The 19,030-nt window shown below is 30.8% G+C and overlaps 1 protein-coding gene across 1 annotated transcript; it reads right to left on the reverse strand.

Annotated features, from left to right (window-relative positions):
• Window positions 1–1,847: 1,847 nt before the first annotated feature.
• LOC307006234 (uncharacterized protein) lies at window positions 1,848–10,562 on the reverse strand. The gene is made up of 3 exons (XM_079627008.1): window positions 10,467–10,562; window positions 8,979–9,266; window positions 1,848–4,513 (listed from the first exon to the last, which is right to left on the reverse strand). The coding sequence occupies exons 2-3, from the start codon at window positions 9,010–9,012 to the stop codon at window positions 2,544–2,546; spliced, it is 2,004 nt and encodes a 667-aa protein (XP_079483134.1). The 5' UTR covers window positions 9,013–9,266; window positions 10,467–10,562; the 3' UTR covers window positions 1,848–2,543.
• Window positions 10,563–19,030: the final 8,468 nt, after the last annotated feature.

A 19,030-nucleotide genomic window follows, 5' to 3' on the forward strand; every position in this document is an offset into this window, starting at 1 on the left:
AACTGGATGAGTTATTGCCACACTCATTGTGGCCTCCGGTGATGTCATTGTATTCCATATATGGGCATTCTTCGACCTTTGCATCTTCCGCGCTTTTGGGCCTCGGTCTTTGTGTGTGTGTGTGTGTGTGTAAATGTCAGGAAGTCAGTTTGTAAGTTCATCAAAATTAAACAACTGTCCTACAAAGCAGTAATTCAAGGAGAATTACACTGTTGTGGATAACACCTTCAATTCCAGAATACTCCTCAAAAAATATTGACCACAACATCCTTTTAAATAGACTCGAAAATTATAGCCGCGTTTCCACCGAAATTACCCGGAACAATTTGTCCCAGGAACGTTTTTTTGCCCCAGACCGGTTGCTTTCTGCGTTTACACCGCGGTCTAAAGTACCGGGAAGATTATAAACTGGCGCGCAAGTTTGCAACTGCTCCTCCCAGTCTGCGACGGACAGTAATCAGTTTTAAGCGCCACATTTATAAGTATGGAGGAGATTCAAACTGTGCTGCAGTTGTTTGTGATGTATTGGTTTACTAACGAGGTAATTAACAAAACGGCAGAAAAGAGACGAACACTGATACTAAAGCGTGTTCAGAAAGCTCGTAATGCTATAAAATTAGACAATGCGGACATTGACCGTGAGATGGCTGGGACGAACGCACAGAAAATTTCCTGTTACACAAATACACTTAATAAAGCCTGAACCTCGTCGTCGGCCCAGCTGTGTTTTTGTTTTTTTATATTCCATATTTGCAGACAGACAACTCTTACTACATGAAGCCACGAACCGCAATTGATTTAAAAAAATGGTGGTTAAAATAGAATGCTGCGTGGAGTCATCCAATCAAAATGCGGCGTGAACACAACCAATCAGCATGTTCAGCGCACAAGTCCCACTCCCGAAAGTTCCTGAACTTTGAAAAAGTACTACCTCGCCAGCAGGGACTTTCGGAGGGGGAAATATTTGCCCGGAACTTCATTTAGACCCTGATTCCTGCGGCGTAAACACACCGAGTACCAGCCCACAGTTCCTAGTTCCTGGGGAAAGTTCCCGCGGTGGAAACGCGGCTTATGTTGGCATTAGTGGAATAGCACTAGCATGGTTTAAATCATACTTATCTGACCGTTATCAGTTTGTAGCAGTAAATGAAGAGATGTCTTATCGATCACAAGTTCAGTATGGTGTACCACAAGGCTCAGTACTAGGACCGCTGCAGTTCACTCTGTACATGCTACCATTAGGAGATATCATTACGAAACATGGAATTAGCTTTCACTGTTATGCCGACGATACTCAGCTGTATATTTCTTCAAAACCTAACAAAACTTACCAGTTCACAAAATTAACGGAATGCATAGCAGATATAAAAAATTATTTAGGTTTGAGCTGAAATGCATAGCAGAGTCTCTAGAGCCCTGTATAGTGATGTATTTCTGCTTTACATGAGCGCCACCTACTGTCAGAGAGCAAATGTTTTATTTTTTTTTGCATTGATCTGAACTGATAAATTACACATTCCTGTTGGTTGAACACGACCAATATCAATCAATCAACAAAGTGTCCTGTGCTCAGCACACACAGGCTATAGGTGGAGAGGAGAGATTTGGCTATAGGGTGATGTGTGGCTAACTTACACAGAAGAGACTTTGTTGCTCAGCACATGAAAATAAACTACTTACCGTGATCTCAGACTGGTGTAACAGATTGACCTAATTAATTGGGGTGCCAAGCAGGTGTTTAAACCTACTAAATTTATTTGAGTCAGTCAACCATACAAAGGATTCAAACATAAAAATAGGAATTCTTAATATGTGGATGAAGAATGATCACACAACAGCAACAGGCTCAATTCAAATAAAGTGTTATTCGTTTTTGAGCACTATAACATTATTAAAGGGGAAAGCATTAATGATTCACAAAATGTAAAAAAACTAAAACAAAACAAAACAATTATTCCAAAACTTAATTCCCAATTCTGGGTCCCATTTAACATGGCATAATCTTTCAACAAAATAAATCAGTTCATTCAAAAATTACATTTATTCAATTTCAACTCTTTGGATGTGCAAACCACCAGTTTCGCAAGTGCATATTAACAGTTCTTGACTGAGTTCTCAATCCAGCATAGTGGCTTGTTCATCAGAGTTTATATGCACTTAGACTCAAACACAGAAGGACAGAAGTCTCAAGGACAGAAGTCTCAACTGACAAACCCACAATAAGAATATAAGGGTGGAAGAAAAAAAGCAATACTTGTTTGGTCTTGTCCAGTAAGTCAGTCAGTCAGTCAAATGATCTGTCCTCCTTCATCGTTTGGACCATTGGTGGTTACTCTGAACATCCAGCTACTTCCATAAGGTCCATAAATCCCCAAGACAATGAACTGTTCCTTTTACTTCACAGGTGTTTTTGGAGATATGCAGGGATTAACTTCCCACATCTTTCCACTGCACAAGGAATTCTCAAACTGCCATCTTCCAACTCTCTTAAGCCATGTGCTCCACACATCATGTGACTCAGTGCATCATGTGACTCATGTGCGTCACAGTGGTTTCTCCACTGTATGGATCTTCATGTGTCGCTTCAGGTGACTTTTAATGTAGAAACTCTTGCCGCACTGATCACACGTGTGCGGCTTCTCTCCAGTGTGGATCCTCTCATGTGATCTCAGAGATGATGACTGACTGAATCTCTTGTCACAGTGTGAACACTTGTAAGGTTTTTCTCCAGTGTGAATTCTCTGGTGCTGTTTTAAATCGCCCGCTGTAGTAAAAGTCTTCTCACACCCAAAGCACATGTACTCTCTCACACCAGTGTGAGTTTTCTCATGTGCATGTAAATTTTGCCGCTGTGAAAAACTCTTTCCACACACAGAACATAAATACGGCTTCTCCTTCGTATGAACTCTCAGGTGTGTCTTCAGCTCTGATGACCTAAGAAATGTTTTGCCGCATTGATCACATGTGAACGGCTTCTCTCCGGTGTGGATCATCATGTGAACATTAAGGTGTGATGATTGACTGAAACTCTTCCCGCATTGATCACATGTGAACGGCTTCTCTCCAGTGTGGATCCTCATGTGATCATCAAGACTTTGTTTGGTTGTGAAATTGTTTCCACACTGATGGCATACATGCGGCTTCTCTCCAGTGTGGATCCTCATGTGTATCTTCAGGCTACTTTTAAAAGAGAAACTCTTGCCGCACTGATCACACGTGTGCGGCTTCTCTCCAGTGTGGATCATCTCATGTGATCTCAGAGATGATGACTGACTGAATCTCTCATCACAGTGTGAACACTTGTAAGGTTTTTCTCCAGTGTGGATCCTCTCATGTCTTTTCAGAGATGATGAGTGACTGAATCTCTCGTCACAGTGTGAACACTTGTAAGGTTTTTCTCCAGTGTGAATTCTCTGGTGCAGTTTTAAATTGGCCGCTGTAGTAAAAGTCTTCTCACACTCAAAGCACATGTACTCTCTCACACCAGTGTGAGTTTTCTCATGTATATGTAAATGTTGCCGCTGTGAAAAACTCTTTCCACACACAGAACATGAATGCGGCTTCTCCTTCGTATGAACTCTCAGGTGTTTCTTCAGGTCTGATGAACTAAGAAATGTTTTGCCGCATTGATCACATGTGAACGGCTTCTCTCCAGTGTGGATCCTCATGTGTATCTTCAGGTTACTTTTAAAAGAGAAACTCTTCCCGCACTGATCACACGTGTGTGGCTTCTCTCCAGTGTGGATCATCTCATGTGATCTCAGATGTGATGATCGACTGAATCTCTTGTCACAGTGTGAACACTTGTAAGGTTTTTCTCCAGTGTGAATTCTCTGGTGCTGTTTTAAATTGTCCGCTGTAGTAAAAGTCTTCTCACACTCAAAGCACATGTACTCTCTCACACCAGTGTGAGTTTTCTCATGTCCATGTAAATTTTGCAGCCGTGAAAAACACTTTCCACACACAGAACATGAATGCGGCTTCTTCATATGAACTATCAGGTGTGTCTTCAGGTTTGATGCAGAGAGAAATGTTTTGCCGCATTGATCACATGAGAACGGCTTCTCTCCGGTGTGGATCCTCATGTGAAGATTAAGGGATGTAGAATGACTGAATCTCTTCCCGCACTGATCACATGAGAACGGCTTCTCTCCGGTGTGGATCCTCATGTGAACATCAAGATGTTGTTTGGTTGTGAAACTGTTTCCACACTGAGTGCAGATGAAAGATTTCTTGGCTCGTCTTTTCTTTAAAAATTTATTTTTAGTCTTTGAGCAACTCAAGGGTTTTCCTCCAGGTTGGACATGATGTTCCTCCTTCACTTCTCTCAGTTCTTCACTCTCCTCCTCCACTTCTCTCAGTTCTTCACCCTCCTCCTTCACTTCTCTCAGTTCTTCACTCTCCTCCTTCACTTCTCTCAGTTCTTCACTCTCCTCCTTCACTTCTCTCAGTTCTTCACTCTCCTCCTTCACTTCTCTCAGTTCATCACTCTCCTCGCTCTCTTCCATCGGGTCTGACAGGAAAAAAAAAAAAAAAACATTTATTTTTCAGTACATCAAAATGATTCAAAGAGAGAAATATAAAAAGAAAGGACATGAAAGTGAGCCCTGATGTAATGGTAGAAAGTAGACAACTACTATAATAAAATAATATGTCCTTGAAACTTTCCATGAATGAGGTCAATTTATCTTCCAATTATTATTTTTAAAACATTATAGGCACGAATCCGTTTCATTAGCAAGAACTATTCATTTGATCAATGACACAATTATCTAACATGATATTAACATTAAAATATACAATACTGCCATGTTTTGACTCCAACTTTGAGATTGATAAATATTTTACTAAAACGTTTTAATTATTAATGGACGTTCACACTAGACTTTTCCTTCATGGACGGCTCTATGAAGGAGCTCTTTCTACTGCATGATGGGAAGACAAGAGAATAATCTCAATCCATGGTCTCAGTTTTTACAAAAACTGTAGCATTGACTTTATTCATCAACCCTGTTACCAAAGTTACTGTAAGAAGAATCTCTAGAACTATTAATAACTTATATGATATTTGACAAATACAATTTTATCAGTAACTTGGCGTTTACTGATCATTCCTAAAAAAATGTTTTTAAATACGTTGAAAATGACTAAAATTCTGGTGACGTTCTTGCAAATTGGGCACCAGATATAAAATAAATGTAAAATAAAACAGTTAAAATAGTATTGTTGAATGCTCTACTGGGTGGTTGCCCTGCACGCTTAACAAACAAACTACAGCTAGTTCAAAACGCAGCAGCTCGAGTTCTTACCAGAACCAGGAAGTATGACCATATTAGCCCCGTTCTGTCAACACTGCATTGGCTGCCTATTAAACATCGTATACATTTTAACATATTGCTGATCACTTACAAAGCACTAAATGGTTCAGCTCCGCAGAACTTGAGCGAGCTCTTAACGCATTATAGTCCTTCACGTCTATTGCGATCTCAAAACTCTGGCCAGTTAATAATACCTAGAATATCAAAATCGACTGCTGGCGGTAGATCCTTTTCCTATTTATCACCAAAACTCTGGAACAGTCTTCCTACCATTGTCCGGGAAGCAGACACACCCTGTCAGTTCAAAGCTAGATTAAAGACACATCTCTTCAGCCTAGCATACACATAACACATTATAGCCTTCTATAACTCAATGTTAGGCTGCATAGATTAGGTCAGCCGGAACTGGGAACACTTCCCTTAAATCCTGATGTACTCGTTACATCATAAGAAGAATGGCATCTACACTAATTTTAGTGTCTTTGTTTATCCCGAGGTTTTTCCCGCAGCCTGCCGGATCCAGGCCGTATCCAGATCTGACAAAGGGGTGTGCGATATCACGATTTTTTATTAAAATGTCTCCACGATCTGCTTTTGAAGAAATATCGTAGGATCGCGCATTCTATCAGTTTGCAGTTCTGGCGCCTCCGTCTCAACATACTGTACAGCGCAACGTATATTCACATGAAATGCAGAGGAACGGGAAACTGTAGTTTATAAAAATTTATTATTTGCATATGCTTTAAAGCCTTGCCGCTTAAACATGTCATTCGCTGCTGATGCGCTGTTCTAACGAGCGCTTTTCTGAGCGCAATACACCCGACGCACACATGCACTAAAGCCTGTCTAACAGCGCCTGTTACTGGACTAAGTTATCTTTCGGGTCTTATTGCGCCAATACTGTCAAATACACACAAGGTTTATGTAAACAAAGTTGGTTATGTCTAAAGTGAAAGAACAATAGAAAAAATTAAGAAAAAATCTGCTTGTCAAATGTGTGTATATTAGACTCGTTGTATGCAGATCTTAAAGTGACAGTAGCCCTAATAGTAAACATGCTGCCGCTTGTCCTTAAAGGGACAGTTACCCAAAAATAAAAATGATGTCATTATTTACTCACTCTAATGTTGTTCAAAACCTGTATTAATTTCTTTCTTGTGCTGAACACAAAAGAAGATATTTTGAGGAGTGTGGCTAACCGGGCGGTTGCTGGTCCCCATTGACTACCATAGTTTTGTTAGGCTTTGTTTTTAAAATAGGGACATTAGTTTGGCTGTAATGCTCAGTCACTTGCAAAATAGTAAAACCAACATGAAAAGGAATCGTGATAAAATCGTGAATCGTGATTTTCCTGAAGAAAATCGTGATGTGATATTTTTGCCATATCGCCCACCCCTACGAAGGACCTTCGCCTGGACCCGAGGACAACGCAGTGCTGAAGTGCCAACTAGCCTCTCCCTATGGAGGATCCCATTACCACTCTACAGATAAAGCGTTGTGGGGAAATTCGGTTCGCGTATCTACCCCGAAGTGATAAAATAAAATTCTGTATCAAAATGTATAGGCAAGACAAGTAGCTTGTTAAGGCTTGGTTTGTAGGGAATTACAAACATGCGCACATATATTCAAACGCGCATAACTATAGAATCAATTCTTAATGCGCATGTGAACGCCATCAGTGTTTCTCACAGGTTCGCGGGTAAAGTCTGTGTAGAGAGAACGGTGTCGTCTTAGCGGCCCCTAATTTAATAACAAATTATCCTTTCGACGGAAGTGAATCAATCAAAACTAACTTTAGCTGGAAAATAACATTATCCAAGAACCGCTATAAAGCCAAAACAATCTGTTACCTTAAATTATACGTTTATCTCTGTAAAGCAGCTTTGAAACAATCTACATTGCTAAAAACGCAATATAAATGAAGATGACTTGAAGAAAACCAAGAACATTCTGTACAATTTCATAGTGTAACTGTTTATCTTAGGGATGCAAATTATCGATTAATTCATTAATCATTAATTGATTGACCTTATCGATCGATTAACGATTAACTGATAAGCGGCATGTTGATACATTTCTCACGGTATCAACAGTGTCTTTAACATAAAAACCAAAATATTGCTTATATACTGAACAAAAATGCATGTTATATTGCTCAAATGATGTTTTATTGTAACAGTTGGGATACAGTACAGAATGGCATTTATGTAGTTTAACAAAATAAATTATGCACAGAAAATTAAAATACATAAAAAATAATTGTGCACTGGCTCACCTGTTGCAAACATTAAGCAACATAAAATAAATGTTAAATAAAAATCTATATGGGTAGGCTTAGCCTAAACTATATTAAGTCTACATATAATAATCTATCTGGTAAACTACTTGAAAAACTTGAAACATTAGCAGCAGCACTTATTGATGCTTGGTCTGAGAAAGGTAACAGTAAGATTACTAGACCTGGAAACTTCAAATATAGAACTGAAGGGATGTCAATTTTCACAAATTCCCATGATCTATCGTAATTTAAATTAACGATCAATTATGCGTCTGCTGCAGTGCATATGGCCAACAGCATGACAGGGTTTGTTAAAAACGCTATGTTACTCACCAAATGAATGAGAATGTTTTTTAATCCAAATGAAGGGCTAGTTGGATTGTAAAATGTTTCGATGTGAATAATTAAATTAAATTAATTATTTAATAATCAAATATAACGACTAAAACGTGTCACCAACGCCGCCTCAGATGCGTGCTTGCAGAATGTGTTGTAACGTTAGATGTGCACTGAAACGCACTGAAAACGGCAACTAAACCCAATGAATTCACAACGATTTAATAAAATAGTGTTCTGATGTTATGTAATATGACAGTCCCAAATTAATCATTGTTATTATTAGTCGTGCATTGCTGCTTGAGCGGCGTGCGCTGAATGAATAACCGTTGAGCACTTTGCCAGCGCGTTATTTAACTCAAAGAAGCGCAACCTATATGAGATTAGTCAGATATATACAAAATAAACATTATATTACAAATTATATCTGCACAAAATGACGTGAATGCACAAGTGAACTTGAGTTACGTGCCATTCAGAATGACTCATGTTGTGGACGCGCTCTTCCTGGAACAACGCGACACGGCAACTAAACCCAAATACTTCACAATGTTGTATTACACTATTGTTCTCTTTATAATGTTATGTAATATGACAGTCCCAATAGTCATTATTAGTCGTGCATTGCCGTTTGAGCTGCGCGCGCTAAAGATCACGCTTCAACAATTCTTAACCAAATGCATCCAATATGCTGAGATAAATCAGATATAGATACACATAATAAACTATTACAACTTACAATTGCAAAAAACAAAAGGCTGCGAATGCACACGAAAACTTATAGTCATGATGAAGGTGTAAAATAGTCCCAAACATAACTCCGGCGTGCTCGCTTGTGTTTCGCGGTTGAGCAGCACGCACGCGCATGCGCATGAACCTGCTTAATCGATGATCGATAAGTTTGATCGATTAATGTATTATCGACAATTAATCGATCGTCGATTAATCGTTTGCATCCCTAGTTTATCTAAATGTGATGAAGTGCTTGAATGTTTCTAACATGAATGTTCTTCAGCATCATGAATGAATGAAGAATAAACACCAACCTCTCTGTTCTTCAGGATCTTCAGTGTGTTTCATTCTGCAGGGTTCTGGATCACTCGTGTTCTCACTGTCCTCTTTAATAAACTCAGTCTCTGCAGATTTCAGCTCTTCCTGATGCTTTCATGCTCGTCTCCACTTGTAGCTGACGGGGCTTTACAGCATTTATTGGGGAATTACAGTGGGAGGAGCTTCACTGATGATGTGATTGCAGTGGGAGGAGCTTCACTGATGATGTGATTGCAGTGGGAGGAGCTTCACTGATGATAAATTCCAGTGTGGGAGGAGCTGATCTGCCAAAATCAAAAATAGAAATTACTGAGTTTTGTTTTTATAATAAATTACACTAAGCATTTATGTCTGTCTATCTATTCATCGTACAGTAACTGATGCCAATTCATTCATTATTTTTATTGCTAATCCTAACATTATTCTGCTTCTTCATTAACATACATGTACAAAATATAGTAAAGAATATAAATAATTTAAATTATTCCAAATATAAATAATGGTAAGAAAAACAGTTAAAATCAGAACAGAAATAAACTTACACATAGTAGGCAACAAATCCCCTCAGTCTGCTGACACCAATGAAATGAGCTTTTAGTGACAATTTACAGGAGATCTGGAGACATCAGCATAATAAATGAGGTGAAAACAGGAACTATTGTCATGAAATAAAGAGTGTTTTCAGCAGATCTGTTAATATTGATGAGCCTCAGACTATCAACACTCATTCAACAAGCCATTCAGGATCATCAGCAGATCATCTCACTTTATTCTGAGTGTTTGCTGTTAGAAACACATTATTTGAGTCAGGATATAAAAGCCTATAAAACTACTGCTATACTGAAAGGCAATACTGTTATTTCTCACAATATGACATGGATAAAACATCAATAACACAAAAACAATCACTAATGACACTCATCCTCATAAACCACTACAGATCAATAATTAAAGAAGCACATGTCCAAATTAATCTAAATATATAGCAAGTTTGATCTTATGATAGGAGCATTAATCACAATAAAGTAGTTAGATCATTAAAATAATAACAGAAACTGTTAATTATCATAACACTCTTACAAATAAAGAGCCCCAAAAGCAATATTGTTCCAAGAGTAAAACGCTTTTCATAATAGTATTGCTTTAACGTGGCTCATCATAGGCTCAATGTTTAGCATTGTTCCAGTATGACACTTGAGATCGATTCACACATTAATTCCCCTCACAGATCTTAAACTTTGACTTTTGACTTGACGAAACAATCACACAAACACACACAAAAGCACTCAAAAATCGCTCAGGTCTGAATGAACTCAACATATTCTCCTCATGCTCGCTCGACGACGCCAGAAAAGACGCACAAGTAACTTATCGCTGTGATCGATGAAAACAATACAGAAATGAGCCTATCGATTAATCAAACTGTATAAAGTGTGTTTGGTGGTTGTGTAAATATGAGAAATACCGTGAACTGCTCTCCTCACCTCAGAAGACTCGACGCTGAAACTCAATAGAGCAACACAATCCCGCCCACAGCCCGAGAGCAATACTAACCAACTGCAGAACCGCAGAACCATACGCCAGTGTGAGGACGACAGCGCCAGCCTAACGGTCTGATGCCGGAAGTGGGCGGAGCCAGGCGTTATTTTCAAACAACGTTATTTTAAAGAATTTTTTTTAACGATTTAATGGAAAATATATATTTTATATATATATCAAATATTATAAAATATACGAATTATGTCTTGTCCTATTAACAAAGTAGCTAGGTCTATAATATTAATAGTTTTTTAAAAGTTAAAATTATACTTTATCCATTTGTTTTGTTGTTTCAAATGATTACAAATATTCAATAGTAATTAAATAAAAATACAAAATAGAACTAAATTTTTCGACGCTGAAACTCAATAGAGCATCACAGTCCCGCCCACAGCCCGAGAGAGCTTTGGTGCCGGAAGTAAATTTCCCATTCATTTCTCCCATTGACGTTTCGGAAAAATCCAAGTATTAATTTCAATAAGTACTTACTTAACGAGCGCTAAAAGAGTAGGTACTTTATAGCCAAATCTCGTTAAGTATGAATGCGAACCAGACATCTGCCATGTTGACGTTATCATGTGACCTACGATGCGTTATCACAAGTGCAACAACTTAAAAGATTTGAATGACACGTTTAATTAATCTATCTGTAAATAGCTTGATATTGATTAAACTTGCTAATTTTTTTAAAGAAACTGCTGCCCATTTATTTTGAGAATACATTTAGGGTTGATTTAAGTTCTTATATTTAGCCCTACTTATGTGACCCACCGTAGGCCTATAAATAACAAAAAAAATATATTTTTTAAATGTATTATAATTAATTATTTAAGAAAATATATATTAAGATATTCAACCTTTTACCTGTGTATAAAATCTCATATTATGTATGCAAACCCATGATATATATATATATATACACACACACCTCATAACATCAGTAACTCGACAGCCCTACAGAACGGTTTTCCTCAGAGTCTGTAATGTCTGCACAAACACAAAGGAGACGTTGGGCAGCTGTGTGAAGATTCGTCTTTGGAGAAAACTGTAGATTTTATTAAAAATTGAAAAATCAATATTATACCCCAGAATGAATTGCATTGCTATCCCACCCCAAAACATACAATAATAACAACGGATTCAGCTCTGGGCTCCTCATCCTCAGTGCTCACACCAGTCTGCCGACATTTCACATCCTACAAAAATGCACAAACATAACACAAAAGCAGTCATTTTAAATGCACAATGTCATTTGATTTCTGTATTATTTAGAAAACAAAAACGCTTTTTTTCCACAAATGCCGCCATCATCTTTCCTTGCATGTCCTGCTTCACCACAACAGCTGAGCAGCAAATGCACAGAAATAGAGTATCAGAAAGGTGCTGTAATAGCTCTGTTTGAAATTACAATAATTAAAATAAACTTAATATTTAAATAGTTGTTGTTATTCATTTCTGTAGTATACTCACTCAAAGCCTTTGATGACAGCATTCAGCTTCATGAGCCTCTCTCCACCGGATACACACACATCTGTTCTTCTGTCCCTCAAACACACATCTGTTCTTCTGTCCCTCAAACACACATCTGTTCTTCTGTCCCTCAAACACACATCTGTTCTTCTGTCCCTCAAACACACATCTGTTCTTCTGTCCCTCAAACAAACATCTGTTCTTCTGTCCCTCAAACACACATCTGTTCATCCAGACAAGATTCATATAACCTGTGATTTATGAGCTCAACACTACATTTACATGTTGAGGTTGTTTTAACTTTTTATCCAACATAAATGTTCCCCAATTTATCAACAGTACAAACTGTAACTTGTATAACATCTAGGATGATGATGACCCTGCAGCTAATGCTGAGGCTGTTGCTCTTTGTATACACACATAGTTCATGGGGAAATTGTTTAGAGAGTGCATTCACACATCCTAACAATTGATGCTCATTAAAGTGTCTTCTGTTTCTGTGACATTTTGTCACATTTAGCTTCAAACAATGATTAAAAAACTGGTATGATTTTTTGACCATCATTTTTTAGCACATTTACAACAATATTTGTCAACAAAATATTTTCAATAGTAAAATCTAAATATTAAATGTTACACCTAAATGCTGAATCTAAATGTTTAATCTAAATATTAAATCTAAATGATAAATCTAAATGTTAAATCTAAATGTTTAATCTAAATATTAAATATAAATATAAATGATAAATCTAAATGTTAAATCTAAATGTTAAATCTAAATGTTAAATCTAAATGTTAAATCTAAATGCTAATTCTAAATCTAAATGTTAAATCTAAATGTTAAGTCTAAATGTTAAATCTAAATGTTAAATCTAAATGCTGAATCTAAATCTAAATGTTAAATCTAAATGTTAAATATAAATTTAATGTTAAATCTAAAAATTAAATATAAATATAAATATAAATGTTAAATATAAATGTTAAATCTAAATGTTAAATATAAATTTAATGTTAAATCTAAAAATTAAATATAAATATAAATATAAATGTTAAATATAAATGTTAAATCTAAATCTAAATCTAAATGTTGAATCTAAATATTAAATCTAAATGTTGAATCTAAATCTAAATGTTGAATCTAAATGTTAAATCTAAATGTTAAATCTAAATATTAAATCTAAATTTAAATCTGAATGTTGAATCTAAATGTTAAATCTAAATGTAAAATCTAAATCTAAATTCTAAATGTTAAATCTAATAATTAAATCTAAATGTTGAATCTAAATGTTAAATCTAAATCTAAATATTAAATCTAAATCTAAATGTTGAATCTAAATGTTGAATCTAAATGTTAAATCTAAATGCTGAATCTAAATGTAAATCTAATCTAAATCTAAATGTTAAATCTAAATCTAAATGTTGAATCTAAATCTAAATGTTAAATCTAAATCTAATGTTAAATCTAAATCTAAATGTTGAATCTAAATCTAAATGTTAAATCTAAATCTAAATGTTAAATCTAATGTTAAATCTAAATCTAAATGTTGAATCTAAATCTAAATGTTAAATCTAAATGTTAAATCTAATGTTAAATCTAAATCTAAATTTTGAATCTAAATGTTAAATCTAAATCTAAATGTTAAATCTAATGTTAAATCTAAAGCTAAATGTTAAATCTAATGTTAAATCTAAATGTTGAATCTAAATGTTAAATCTAAATGTTAAATCTAAATGTTAAATCTAAATGTTAAATCTAAATGTTAAATCTAAATGTTAAATCTAAATGTTAAATCTAAATCTAAATGTTAAATCTAAATCTAAATGTAGAATCTAAATGCTGAATCTAAATGTAAATCTAATCTAAATCTAAATGTTAAATCTAAATCTAAATGTTGAATCTAAATCTAAATGTTAAATCTAAATCTAAATGTTAAATCTAATGTTAAATCTAAATCTAAATTTTGAATCTAAATGTTAAATCTAAATCTAAATGTTAAATCTAATGTTAAATCTAAAGCTAAATGTTAAATCTAATGTTAAATCTAAATGTTGAATCTAAATGTTAAATCTAAATGTTAAATCTAAATGTTAAATCTAAATGTTAAATCTAAATGTTAAATCTAAATGTTAAATCTAAATCTAAATGTTAAATCTAAATCTAAATGTAGAATCTAAATGCTGAATCTAAATGTAAATCTAATCTAAATCTAAATGTTAAATCTAAATCTAAATGTTGAATCTAAATCTAAATGTTAAATCTAAATCTAAATGTTAAATCTAATGTTAAATCTAAATCTAAATGTTGAATCTAAATCTAAATGTTAAATCTAAATGTTAAATATAATGTTAAATCTAAATCTAAATTTTGAATCTAAATGTTAAATCTAAATCTAAATGTTAAATCTAAATCTAAATGTTAAATCTAATGTTAAATCTAAAGCTAAATGTTAAATCTAATGTTAAATCTAAAGCTAAATGTTAAATCTAAATCTAAATGTTAAATCTAAATGTTAAATCTAAATGTTAAATCTAAATCTAAATGTTGAATCTAAATCTAAATATTAAATCTAAATTATAAATCTAAATCTAAATGTTACATCTAAATATTAAATATAAATGTTGAATCTAAATGTTAAATATAAATGTTAAATATAAATGCTGAATCTAATGTTCAATCTAAATCTAAATGTTAAATCTAAATATTAAATATAAATGTAAATGTTAAATCTAAATATTAAATATAAATGTAAATGTTAAATCTAAATGTTAAATCTAAATATTAAATCTAAATATAAATGTTGAATCTAAATGTTGAATCTAAATGTTAAATCTAAATGCTGAATCTGTTAAATCTAAATCTAAATACTGAATCTAAATGTTAAATCTAAATGTTAAATCTAAATGCTGAATCTAAATGTTAAATCTAAATCTAAATACTGAATCTAAATCTAAATACTGAATCTAAATGTTAAATCTAAATCTAAATGTTCAATCTAAATATTAAATCTAAATCTAAATGTTGAATCTAAATGTTAAATCTACATCTAAATGTTGAATCTAAATCTAAATATTAAATCTAAATGATAAATCTAAATCTAAATGTTACATCTAAATATTAAATATAAATATAAATGTTGAATCTAAATGTTAAATCTAAATCCAAATGTTAAATCTAAATCTAAATGTTGAATCTAAATTTTAAATCTAAATCTAAATGTTGAATCTAAATGTTAAAACTAAATCTAAATGTTAAATCTAAATATTAAATCTAAATGTTGAATCTAAATGTTAAATCTAAATCTAAATATTAAATCTAAATCTAAATCTAAATGTTGAATCTAAATGTTGAATCTAAATTTTAAATCTAAATCTAAATGTTGAATATAAATGTTAAAACTAAATCTAAATGTTAAATCTAAATGTTAAATCTAAATATTAAATATAAATGTTGAATATAAATGTTAAATCTAAATCTAAATATTAAATCTAAATCTAAATATTAAATCTAAATCTAAATGTTGAATCTAAATGTTAAATCTAAATGTTAAATCTAAATGTTAAATCTAAATCTAAATGTTAAATCTAAATCTAAATGTTGAATCTAAATGTTGAATCTAAATGTTGAATCTAAATGTTAAATCTAAATGTTAAATCTAAATCTAAATATTAAATCTAAATCTAAATGTTGAATCTAAATGTTGAATCTAAATGTAAATGTTAAATCTAAATCTAAATGTTAAATCTTAACATAAATGTTAAATCTAAATGTTAAATCTTAATCTAAATGTTAAATCTAAATCTAAAATCAAAATGTTAAATCTAAATCTACATGTTAAATCTAAATGCTGAATCTAAATGTAAATCTAATCTAAATCTAAATGTTAAATCTAAATCTAAATGTTGAATCTAAATCTAAATGTTAAATCTAAATCTAATGTTAAATCTGAATCTAAATGTTGAATCTAAATCTAAATGTTAAATCTAAATCTAAATGTTAAATCTAATGTTAAATCTAAATCTAAATGTTGAATCTAAATCTAAATGTTAAATCTAAATGTTTAATCTAATGTTAAATCTAAATCTAAATGTTGAATCTAAATGTTAAATCTAAATCTAAATGCTAAATCTAATGTTAAATCTAAAGCTAAATGTTAAATCTAAATCTAAATGTTAAATCTAAATCTAAATGTTCAATCTAAATATTAAATCTAAATCTAAATGTTCAATCTAAATGTTAAATCTACATCTAAATGTTAAATCTAAATATTAAATCTAAATCTAAATATTAAATCTAAGTCTAAATACTGAATCTAAATGTTAAATCTAAATGTTAAATCTAAATGTTAAATATAATGTTAAATCTAAATCTAAATGTTGAATCTAAATCTAAATGTTAAATCTAAATCTAAATATTAAATCTAAATCTAAATGTTGAATCTAAATGTTGAATCTAAATGTTGAATCTAAATGTTAAATCTAAATCTAAATGTTAAATCTAAATATTAAATCTAAATCTAAATGTTGAATCTAAATGTTGAATCTAAATGTTAAATCTAAATGCTGAATCTGTTCAATCTAAATCTAAATACTGAATCTAAATGTTAAATCTAAATGTTAAATCTAAATGTTAAATCTAAATGCTGAATCTAAATGTTAAATCTAAATCTAAATACTGAATCTAAATGTTAAATCTAAATGTTAAATCTAAATCTAAATGTTCAATCTAAATATTAAATCTAAATCTAAATGTTGAATCTAAATGTTAAATCTACATCTAAATGTTAAATCTAAATATTAAATATAAATATAAATCTAAATATTAAATCTAAGTCTAAATACTGAATCTAAATGTTAAATCTAAATCTAAATGTTAAATCTAAATGTTCAATCTAAATATTAAATCTAAATCTAAATGTTGAATCTAAATGTTAAATCTAAATCTAAATGTTAAATCTAAATATTAAATCTAAATCTAAATGTTAAATCTAAATATTAAATCTAAATCTAAATACTGAATCTAAATGTTAAATCTAAATCTAAATGTTAAATCTAAATATTAAATCTAAATCTAAATGTTAAAACTAAATATTAAATCTAAATCTAAATGTTAAATCTAAATATTAAGTCTAAATGTTAAATCTATATCTAAATGTTAAATCTAAATCTAAATGTTAAATCTAAATATTAAATCTAAATCTAAATACTGAATCTAAATGTTAAATCTAAATGTTAAATCTAAATCTAAAATCTAAATGTTAAATCCAAATCTAAATGTTAAATCTAAATGCTGAATCTAAATGTAAATCTAATCTAAATCTAAATGTTGAATCTAAATCTAAATGTTAAATCTAAATCTAATGTTAAATCTAAATCTAAATGTTGAATCTAAATCTAAATGTTAAATCTAAATCTAAATGTTAAATATAATGTTAAATCTAAATCTAAATGTTGAATCTAAATCTAAATGTTAAATCTAAATCTAAATATTAAATCTAAATCTAAATGTTGAATCTAAATGTTGAATCTAAATGTTAAATCTAAATGTTAAATCTAAATCTAAATGTTAAATCTAAATGTTAAATCTAATGTTAAATCTAAATCTAAATGTTAAATCTAAATCTAAATGTTGAATCTAAATTTTAAATCTAAATCTAAATGTTAAATCTATATATTAAATATAAATATAAATGTTAAATCTAAATGTTAAATCTAAATATTAAATATAAATATAAATGTTGAATCTAAATGTTGAATCTAAATGTTAAATCTAAATGCTGAATCTGTTCAATCTAAATCTAAATACTGAATCTAAATGTTAAATCTAAATGTTAAATCTAAATTTTAAATCTAAATGCTGAATCTAAATGTTAAATCTAAATCTAAATACTGAATCTAAATGTTAAATCTAAATCTAAATGTTCAATCTAAATATTAAATCTAAATCTAAATGTTGAATCTAAATGTTAAATCTACATCTAAATGTTAAATCTAAATGTTAAATCTAAATATTAAATCTAAATCTAAATATTAAATCTAAGTCTAAATACTGAATCTAAATGTTAAATCTAAATCTAAATGTTAAATCTAAATGTTCAATCTAAATATTAAATCTAAATCTAAATGTTGAATCTAAATGTTAAATCTACATCTAAATGTTGAATCTAAATCTAAATATTAAATCTAAATGATAAATCTAAATCTAAATGTTGAATCTAAATGTTAAATCTACATCTAAATGTTGAATCTAAATCTAAATATTAAATCTAAATGATAAATCTAAATCTAAATGTTACATCTAAATATTAAATATAAATATAAATGTTGAATCTAAATTTTAAATCTAAATCTAAATGTTGAATCTAAATGTTAAAACTAAATCTAAATGTTAAATCTAAATGTTAAATCTAAACGTTAAATCTAAATATTAAATCTAAATGTTGAATCTAAATGTTAAATCTAAATCTAAATATTAAATCTAAATCTAAATATTAAATCTAAATCTAAATGTTGAATCTAAATGTTGAATCTAAATTTTAAATCTAAATCTAAATGTTGAATCTAAATGTTAAAACTAAATCTAAATGTTAAATCTAAATGTTAAATCTAAATGTTAAATCTAAATATTAAATATAAATGTTGAATATAAATGTTAAATCTAAATCTAAATATTAAATCTAAATCTAAATATTAAATCTAAATCTAAATGTTGAATCTAAATGTTAAATCTAAATGTTAAATCTAAATGTTAAATCTAAATGTTAAATCTAAATCTAAATGTTAAATCTAAATCTAAATGTTGAATCTAAATGTAAATGTTAAATCTAAATCTAAATGTTGAATCTAAATGTTGAATCTAAATGTAAATGTTAAATCTAAATCTAAATGTTAAATCTTAACCTAAATGTTAAATCTAAATGTTAAATCTGTTAAATCTAAATGCTGAATCTAAATGTAAATCTAATCTAAATCTAAATGTTAAATCTAAATCTAAATGTTGAATCTAAATCTAAATGTTAAATCTAAATCTAATGTTAAATCT

The sequence above is a fragment of the Phoxinus phoxinus genome (assembly GCF_949152265.1).
Source record: "Phoxinus phoxinus genome assembly, chromosome: 1".
Taxonomy (NCBI): Eukaryota; Metazoa; Chordata; class Actinopteri; order Cypriniformes; family Leuciscidae; genus Phoxinus; species Phoxinus phoxinus.

Bases quoted from the DNA above. Each gene is read 5' to 3' on its own strand.
- LOC307006234 (XM_079627008.1), bottom strand. From the start codon at position 9,012: ATGAAACACACTGAAGATCCTGAAGAACAGAGAG. The intron at 4,514-8,978 runs GTTGGTGTTTAT...TTTTCCTGTCAG, and splicing joins AGATCCTGAAGAACAGAGAG to ACCCGATGGAAGAGAGCGAG.